A 10190-nucleotide genomic window follows, 5' to 3' on the forward strand; every position below is an offset into this window, starting at 1 on the left:
AGACAACTGGACCACGTACAATTTGGAGAGGACAGGAAAACACAAGATTTGAGCTACAAAAGCAAAAGGGATAAAGATCCGGCTTTTTCTTTGGCACTGAAACATCAGTTCCATCTACCTTCCGTCCACATCCCGAACTCAGTTTTGGGGACCAGCAGCAACACCATCAGACCACCGAAAACCTTGTCCAGGGAAAAGATGGAGGTAGGTGTCTTCCACCGATTTGAGATGTAAAAGAAAGAGACTTAATCCCAATTGGGTTCAAACTAAAAAATGAAAATCTCAATTGGGTCTATGGGTCCATTGCCCGAGCTTGGTGGGTTACAATTGGGTCTGGGCAAGTTGGGTCGTGTTAGCTTTCCTATGTGAAAAACAGTCGAGGATGTTGTGTTGGGTACGAAAGTTTGGTGGTAATTGGAATGTTAGGACCCAATATCCTATATTGCCCCGATAATGTATAGTCCAATGAAGGAGGATTTTGACTTACAGGCATCCCTCGTGACATTTTGACAGTGAGAAAAAACTCCCTCTCCTTTCTTAATTTTAGCCAAAAATAAAATCCCACGTTAGAAAATTAATGAACTTTTGAATGGACAGGTTTTTAGGGTTAAGTTACTGATTTTTTTCTTCTTCTTGAAAACGGTTTATACTAGGAAATAGAGTTTTTTATTATTGGAAAAGATGCTTTATTATAACACCAAAGAGTATATAATGGAGATGATGAAAACATCCAAAACCCAACGTAAATGCCAGAAACCAGAGCGTGATCTAAAAAAAGATTCACGGCCTGAAACAATCATGACGAAACAAATAAAAAGAAAAAAAGAAGACTGTTGCCCAAAACAATACATGAGGGACAAAAAGAACCACAGTGGAGTCCAGTAATGGAGCAATGGAGTTTTGAACGGCTTATTTGTGAAGAATCTTATTTCTGCTGAGAATCGATCCATTCAGCCTATTTTTCTATCGGCTACGCCTACAGGCCTGCTGGTTGCCCCTATACTCAATCTTTTGTTATTTTTCTTTTCTTTTTCTCTTATACCCTCATGCAAAGTACAAACTAATTTAATCGACCCACAGTAATTTCAAAAGCAAAGTGCATATTATTAACATCAATCAGGCTACATATATATATATATATATATATTATGAACCCTAATTTTTTTTTGTCTTTTTAAAATTGGTCAAAATAATTATAACATAAGAAACTCAAATCACCGCTAATAAAACAGGGAGAAAATAGCACTGCCTCTATCCTGGCAATATTTAGAGCAATCACCAGCCTGCCAAACTTATGAAAGAATCAACACACAAATAGCAACACAAGTAACACAAATACTCCACAAAGCCACAACCGGAGAGGTAGATAGACTGTTGTCTACGCCTGTTGTTGACGGTGTGGTAACTGCAGGGCTAGTAACTGTAGAGTTACCGCCGGAAGTAGCCGGTGACGGTGAACCCTTGGTAGTTGGTGCTGCTGTTGATCCTGACCCTACTACATTCACAGAAACCTTCATCCCCATCCCACAATGCCCAACCACAGCACAAATGAAGTAACGAGTCCCAGCAGCCTTGAGAGGGATGGTGGTGGCTCCACTGCTATCACTTGTGATTGAATTGCCCACTGTGCATGTCTTGTAGTCACTTCCACTCACTTCATCCACTGTGTGCCCACTTCCATAGTTGAACACTACCATGTAAAGAGAATTTGGGAAATTATATGCAAGTCCAAAATATAAATCGAAGTAGCCAGGTAATTCTGTTTTTCCGGATATGTGACATGTTGTGTTACTAGATTGTAGTTCTCACAAAATACATCGATCGAAACAAGAATTCACATAATCAATAAGTTCTATTGACCATTTTTAATTCTCACAGCACAAATAAGAACAAGAATTCACTTGATCAATTGTCAAAAGTGACAAAGCTGCTCACCTAATGAATAGACTAAATTGACCGTCTAACAAGAATTCACTTAATCAGTGATCTAGATTCACAGTCTGGCAACACCAACATATGTGTTGTTGATGAAGCATGTACGCATGACAATTATTCTATTTTATTTTTGTTAACTATGCATCTACAATATATGGAAGAAAATAAGTAAAAGATAATTAGGATTTACCTAGGCTATCACCAACTGCAAAGGTCTTGCCACTAGTCCAAGTGCTATAATCAACACCACTAGTCCAGCCAGAGGAGTCTCCAACAGTGTAGACAGTGGCTAAGCAGCTTGGCATCATGACCATGGAAAGTACAAGGAACATGCCCACAATTGCAGCCCCTGTGCCTGCCATTTTGATGAGCTAGCAACTGTGAGAGATAGAGAGAGAAGAAGAAGCCTTCTGTGATAATAAAACTATAGAGTTGGAATTGCCTTATATAATGGCAAGAAGGGGTTGGAGTAAGTAGAGTTTTGGTCCACTTAATTCCATTGAAATGCAAAACTTCTGTCAAGGGACTCATTGCATGAGGATGACTTCGGTTAGACTTCATACCTAATATGCTTGTGATAATGTGACCTTTTTTCTTTTTTCCTTCTTTTTGAATTTTTAATCTCTCCTAATAAATTAAGCTTCAAAAGTAAGAAATATGATAAATAAGGCTATCATGTAGGTAGTTATGATAGTGTTCTATCTTTTTTCAAACCATTGTTTAAGCACAAAGTGGACCAAATTAAAGACATGATCAAAAGGGTTGGCTTGTGAATTAAGAAAGAAGCAAATTATACTTATAAGAGATTTTGTTTCCTCATAATCTGAGCACTATCTTTGGTTGGTTGCTGTTACATTTTGTTGTTGAGGTTAGAAAATTAGACTTTAGATTGATGCCAAAGGGAATCCAATGACCATCATAATTAGACACCAATTGTAAACATGAAAATCCAACCCATCTTTGAATATTTTGTTTTTCCCTTTTCAATCTTCAAGTAGAGGCCCTGTATTCATGTAGAGAGAGGATGCAATCACAATGCCACAAGCCAAAGTTAAATTGTGAAATTTTTGTGAAGTTTGAAAATTACATCAAAAGTTTCAACAAAGAAAACATTAAAGACATTTTTTTGAGTTCCATTTCATGCGTTCTCCCTTATTTCATTCTTCTCATATCATGATATATATTTTCTCTCAAAGTGAAAACTACAAATGAAAACGTTACCAAATGAAATTACAACTATGTGGGCTTATGAAAGCTTTTTTCAAGCAATTATTGGTTGAGTAGTGACATGAAGCGTAATATGACCTTATGAGTGAAAAATGAAGTGACCATTAATTTTTACCGATGCGAATTTACTTCAGTGACATTTGGCCTTTATTTTGTTAGAGAAGGTTTCGAAATAATATCTGATGAACGAAAACTTGTTGAGTGATTCGATTGATAATAAAAAAAAAGAAAATTTTTAATTCACTGAAATGAACATTGATTTCATTTTTAAACGGAAAAGAAGTTGTACATACATGCCACGTTTTAGTTAGCATGAAAAGAACGTAGACCTTACTAATGTTATTTACTTATGTTTGGTCTTTTTAATTCTTCTAGAACTAAGCAAGTACAAATAAGTTCTCAAGTGAGAATGAGACCCCTGGATAGTTTAAAGTGGGTGTGGAGATGGGAAGTCACATTCTATGAGCAAAACGGGTCACCTAACAACTGAGTAGAAGTCGTCATGCGCATGATTTTCTGTTTCTTCCTGACTCATGACCCAAGTGAACCCAGTGGGACCGTCTCACCACATCCCATACTTTTCCAGAGGCATGGCTTCGCAATCTGTCACTTTGGATGTGAGTTTTGAATTGATGACTTTGGGTTTGGTAAGGGTTGTTGGGGTCCTTTGGGTTCCAACAACTGCCCTTGACAGGCACACAACTTTTGATCTGGCAAGTTCCATTGCTCACTGGATAAGGTTAGCAAGTTCAAGAGGATCTAATCAAAGGCCTGCCATGTTTTAGTAGTTCGGATTAAACTAGACTATTTTAATTAAATTATGTAAGTTTTTGTCTGTTGTTTGGTGAATTTATAAATGCCGAAACTAAATTTATCAAATCTGATAATAATTTAATATATTCTGTTTTACAAGTCTCATTTAGAGAGTTAAAACTTATAAAGACGGGTTTAAATTCAATCTCAATCCAGTTCAAGTCGAGCGACAAAACAAAATCTAAAACTCTAAAATCCATGTCAATTCCACACAGATCCGTAAACTCTTAAATCTTAGACTCGAAGAAAGAGTGAGTCATCTGCTTTTTCTTTGTTACAAACGTTCCAACTAGAAACTTCAGACCTCAGTTCGGGAGAACGGTTGCACTTAGCCAAACTTATTTATTGATTTATTTCTAGAATCACGTTGCAAGTATACTTTCAGCATGGCGTAAGAAATAGACCTAGGACAAGTTCCAAAACACATCCAGAAAATTGTCTTAAGTTCAATGGCATCATTCATGGATACCTAATTCTGAGGTAAAATCTCAACGTCAATAGCACTCAGCCCTTCATTTGGTTTTTAACTTTTTCATTTTTACCAGAAGGCCCATTGGATAGCTCACACTGTAATAATGTCTGTAAAAATTACAAAACTCATTTTATAGGCAAGAGGGATTTTTTTTGTTGTTCATTCGCCTGAGTTTTGGAATATGGATAATCTATTGCCTAAAAGCAATTGAATATGGATAATCTACTGCCTAAAAGCAATATGAAATAAACTCTGATGCCATTTTCTTTTCTAACCAAGACTACATAAGAAACAAGATCCCAAAAAGGAAAAAAGTACCACTTAACCTAAAGTTTTAAACCATTCGGTGACAAGAAACAAACGATAATTACATCAAAATCATTAAGATTAACTCTTAACTCAGGTTGCACTGGCATTAAAGATGAGATGACAGGAATAAAACTAAGGTCTAAACTGTCTAATATAACTTCCACGCACAAAAAATTCATCGATCCGTATTCCATTCCTGATATATATATATATATATATATATATATATATTCCTGATATATATATATATATATATATATTTTGTGATTTTAATTTTCCATTTGCATGCAAGCACTTTCATATTGTATCATAGTCAAGACACTGAAATAAATTTGTAATACATTTAGCTCAATTTATCCAAACTTGTAGCCTACGTACATAACCAGCCTCTAGAACCCCAGCAACCTTGTACAAGTACTAAAGTCATGGAATGCCCCTAAATATTAGCCCCTCAAAAGAAGGTGAGAATCTCACCAAGTCTGCATGGAAAGGAAAGTCGAAGTGAGCATACACAAATGTTCCTGCAAATGAGAGGGAGGTAGAGAGAATATTTAAACACTAAGATGGTATCTCAAACAACAGATATCCGTTTAACAAAAATGAATGTTACAGCTAACAAGTGCTAGCATATATCATGACTGATCCTAATTATTGCAAGTTAACTGCCAAAGAATTCGATCCCACTCTCCAGGTAAATCTACGAAGTTCACAAAATCATTCTTCACCCTTGTTTTCGTAAGTTTGTCTACCACTATCTAGCAAGCAAATTCTTTTAGAAGATCAAGGAAATCCTATTTCTTAACTTCACTTTTCCTGAATCGCTAACCAGAGGTCCAGAACATGTCACAGCTTTCCTGTTGGTGCGGTTAACAGTTTGGAAATCCAAAGCAGAGAGATATTCTGATGTAATAAGCTTTAAGATGCACAGAGTAGCATAAGGGCAAGATGAGGTTAGCTAATATATGGCTTGGACCAGTGCAGCACTGAAGTAAACCAGTCAAGAGGTCCACAGAACCCTATGAAAACGTGAGAAATGCCCAAGAAAATAAAGTAATGGCATTGATAAAGGCTAAATGCGACGACCTCCATTCAACTTTGGGTCATTTACAAGTATACCATTTTACTTTCAATCTATGCAATTAAACTTTGTGGATGAAAACATTTGTTTGTTAGAGCTATCAATTTACAGTACATATGTAATTTGTGGTGGTTTAAAGTATGCAGCAGTTGCTGCAGAAATTGGGAAACATATTACAATGCATATTCTTGTGAACCAACAACTAATGTTCCAGATCACCCAAAGACCTAATTGTCCAACTAACAAAATGTTTATTAAAAAGTTACAAAATTAAAATTAAAACAGACATACCACATAAATAGCTATATTAGTTTCAAACATGAACGTGATTTTAAGAGAGGACATACCTAGACAAACATGATGTGAAGAAAACACAGAAATTTCACTGTGCCACACATTCAATTTGTATCATTGACATCTGTGTTCACTTGCTCGACAATAGAATTCAATTCAGTAGATTCATCACCCAACTGTGAACTCTCTTCTTTTGGTACTTTAACAAATTGTTTACCACGTGCCACACGAATTCGTCTTCCCATAAGCAACTGCAGGACAAAAAAATTTCTAAGGGAAATCTTCATTTCAAAATAGCCTACTGTAAATCTGTACGGAACGCTGTTGAGAAAATTACCTTCCCGTGGAAAGCAGAAAGGGCTGCCTCAGCCTCTTTCTTGGATTTGAAGCCCACAAATCCATATCCTGCGGACCTTCTCGGATTACCTTGGAATACAACTTCCGCGGTAACAACACTACAATCCTCTGAATTAAAAAGCTCCTTGAGATCTTTAGACCTTGCTCCGTATGGCAAATTTTCCACATACAAATTGAAAGTTACTGGCTTGGGTTGCGAAGAAGGAGGGGGAATCTTCGTCTTTTTCGGCTTGGCATAAGCCATCTTTATAATACGACCCTCCATTTCCTATGAAGCATTCCAAATATGAGGAGATCCTTTACAATACAATATGGAAAGGAAGCAACACACATAATCCTACATTTTCTTGCTCAAATTATAGTGGAGAAAATATATAATTAAATTTTGTTTTCTTTATCTAGCACATTTCCAAAATTGAAAAAGCCAACATATTAACTTTTGTTTTATTCGTTGGTTCTTGAACTTCAAAATTAGACACTTAACCCCTTAAACTATGATTGGTCCTTATTGTAACTTCTGTAGTTTTGATTTTTTTTTTAACAGTAGTGAAGAGAGTACTCACTCAGTAGCATAATGGTCAAGGGCATTTTATGGTCATCTTGTTCTCTAAGATTCAGCCAACAGTGGCAGCACTACCACCACTGTCTTCTTTCCTCTCCCTTTCCCTAAACCTCTTCTCACCTACACCACTGCTATCACTCCATTCAAACACATACCTCTTTTCATCTCCCTAAAACCTCATACAATTCTCTCGCCTTCCCTTTCTTTGCTCCTCTTTTGACAATGTTCCACTCTTCATCACTCTCCTCGTAGCACTAAAGGCTCTTTACAAAAAGAAGAACAAACCCAATGGGTACCTATTTTTTATAAGGATGCAATTGACAACCAACAAGCTTCTCAGTATTTATTCATTACATTCTTTTATAAAGATTCTGGTTGTTAAGTCCATATCCATTTCTGGTTTTTACCACTCGGCAATATGTATGTCTTATGTGGTGATTACTCATAACAAACACAAATTTTACACGAATTTTCCCCAACCAAATATAAATTTTCTTCCACTTCCAATTCCAAGCCCAAACAGTTGCTAGTGCCCCCCAATAAGTTCATATTGTCATTTGACAGGGCACCTTCACAGCCTCCTGAACAACTACAAATTAAAATTTGCATGGTAAAAGTACAGTATACCATAGTTCCAGTTCAACCCTTAGTTCCATCAAGGCCTCCACAACTCCAACCCTTATGCTAGAGTAGCTCTGCTTGTCGAACAAAATTTAAGGTATGTCCAACAAAAGTATGAAGATCACAAACCAATGGCAGAGGTGGAAGAAGGAAAATAAGAAAGTGAGTGAATGAGAGGCTACGGTGCTAAAGCATGCTGCCATGAGAAAGAATGATGGCACATAGATGTTTTGGCATGATGATGATAATGGAGTTAAATGGGTGTTTCCAGATGCACTAGAAGCCTCTAAGGCATTGCCATTTATGTTCTCTCGGGGACTGATTGAATGACTTTTATCCTTTACAAAGGGAGATATGAAACAATAGATCACAATCTCAAGGAATAGGATAACAATTATGCCCTTAAATAAGTAGTCATGTTCTACTCCCATAAGATGATAGTTTAAAGTCATGCACTTGAAAGTTAAAGGCCAACTGTGGGACACAGGTTATAGTCCACAGGATACTAGTGAGTTTCTCCAATAAATTCAGCTCCAAAGCTCATACACACGGGAAGTGCAACAAACATACACAAAACAAAGAACAAAATTTTTCTCTTCATAGTTTTAGAAAGCAATAAACTTTCAACACCAGCGAAGCAACACAAAACAGTCATGTAGATAAGTAGAATACTAGGTCTCACTTCAGAAGTAGTACTTAATTTACTCAGGTCTTATATAGTGATAAATTTATAAAATTCACAAATTTGAACTGCTTTACCAATTAGTAATCTTTCTCATGGACGAAACCGAGCATAAAACTCAACTTACAACAATACAAACATTCACAGAAGATAACAGAACCCAATATACTCACAGAAGATTCTAGATTGTTGAGAGCCGCAAGAGCCTCCTCCGGTGAACCCATTGTTACAAATGCCAAACCCCTGTTTCTGGTCTTGTTATACATGGCAAGCTTATCCACCACAGCAAAGAACAAACAAAAATAATCAAAACCCATCAAATAAAATCACACATTATTAATACCGAATAACAAACAGAGGCTTCAAAGTAAAGAACAATGGAAAATGAAAACCTCAACGTCAACGACGGTGCCGTACTTCTCGAACAGAGTACGAATGTCCTCTGGGGTACAAGTCCAAGGCACATTTTGGGCAAGCAATCTTGTATCAGAGAACTCTTCGGGCTCTGCCTCCAGCACTGGGCTTTCATCAAGAGCTTGTTCTTGAGCAGTAGAGGAGAATTGGAAAACGAAGTTGCTCAGCCTTTTGGTCCGAGTTATGGAAGATGAGCGAGTGTGGGTGTGTGGGAGAGAAAGAGAGAGTGAGGAAAGAGACCCAGAAAGAGAGAGAGTGGTTGGTGTGTGCTTGGAGAGGTGTTGTGGGTTTTGCAGAGACAGTAGAGGCGTTAGATGGACGACTTGTTCTGTGAGGAAACAAGGATAACGAAGCAAAGCCATTGCTGTTGAGCTTTGTGACTGTTAAGCCCGAACTTCGAAGTAGGAGGAAGTGTGCGTGTGTGTGGGGGTTTTGGATAAGCGCAGTCTTTGGATTGTCAATCAAGTGAGTAAAAAATCTGGCAGGGTGGGTGAGAACGGTGTCGTCTTAGTATCATATGATGTGTTATTTCTTTTTATTTTTTTAGGTTAAACTGTAGCAATCATCTCCCAAGTATTACCCTATTGACATTTTTCAAATTGAATTTCAATATTATGTGGTCCTTAAATTAAGATCCCCTTTGCATTATTGATCATTTCCTTCACGTCAGCTAATCTTTCTATCCATGGGTTCTTAGTTCAGTGCAAGAGATGTTGGCATGTAGCCTATTGGTGGGGGGGTTCATCATTGTGTGTGACCACTCCCACCGCCTTCTTAATTGTTAAAATTAATTAATTACATTTAACAGAAAAAATTGACATAAATGACCAATAATGCAACATAGGGCCTGAATAGATTATGACGATTGGACCAACTATGCGAGAGAAAGTAAAGTTGAGGACTACGAGAGCCAAATGATCAAAATGTAAATCGGTATGGTTAGAGATCATTGCTCCAAAAACTCTAGGAGCTAAACTTGAAATGACAATTTGTGCCCCTAAATTTAATTGAAAATGTCACGGAAAATCAACACTACAAACAAGAGTGGAGTTGAGGCCTCACGTGGCTATACTCTTTAAATATAATTTTTTTGTGAAAAGAGTATAGCCGTGTGGCTATATCCATAGAGTAGCATAGTCTGAATTTCTCTTTTTAATTACTTTAATTAGTAGTTATATTTTGATTATTATTTACTTAATGAATAATTAATATTTTAATATATTTTATTTTTATTCAATAATATGTGAGTATTTATACATGAATTTTATGTGTATTATTGAAAATTTTGTAAACAAGTGTATTAAACATGAAAAATACGTACATACATGTAAAATACAAGTATTAAACGCGAAAATGCTAAATTCTTTATACAGGTAATAACTCTGGAAAAGTAAAAACTCAAAAGGAGACAATAGAGACAATATGA

General features: G+C 36.5%; 2 protein-coding genes across 3 annotated transcripts; both read right to left on the reverse strand.

Moving 5' to 3' along the window:
* Positions 812-2401, reverse strand: LOC18788474 (blue copper protein). Its single transcript, XM_007226354.2, has 2 exons — positions 2126-2401; positions 812-1690 (listed from the first exon to the last, which is right to left on the reverse strand). The coding sequence occupies exons 1-2, from the start codon at positions 2295-2297 to the stop codon at positions 1293-1295; spliced, it is 570 nt and encodes a 189-aa protein (XP_007226416.2). The 5' UTR covers positions 2298-2401; the 3' UTR covers positions 812-1292.
* LOC18792764 (28 kDa ribonucleoprotein, chloroplastic) lies at positions 5024-9469 on the reverse strand. Of its 2 annotated transcripts, none has more exons than XM_020555793.1 (5): positions 8743-9469; positions 8524-8622; positions 6466-6753; positions 6182-6379; positions 5024-5235 (listed from the first exon to the last, which is right to left on the reverse strand). In XM_020555793.1, the coding sequence occupies exons 1-4, from the start codon at positions 9124-9126 to the stop codon at positions 6233-6235; spliced, it is 918 nt and encodes a 305-aa protein (XP_020411382.1). In that variant the 5' UTR covers positions 9127-9469; the 3' UTR covers positions 5024-5235; positions 6182-6232. The 2 variants fall into 2 exon arrangements, with proteins under 2 accessions (XP_020411382.1, XP_007223173.1); XM_007223111.2 differs by having other exon boundaries at positions 5024-5277; positions 8743-9468.

The sequence above is a fragment of the Prunus persica genome, chromosome G1 (genome assembly GCF_000346465.2).
Source record: "Prunus persica cultivar Lovell chromosome G1, Prunus_persica_NCBIv2, whole genome shotgun sequence".
NCBI classification, from domain to species: domain Eukaryota; kingdom Viridiplantae; phylum Streptophyta; class Magnoliopsida; order Rosales; family Rosaceae; genus Prunus; species Prunus persica.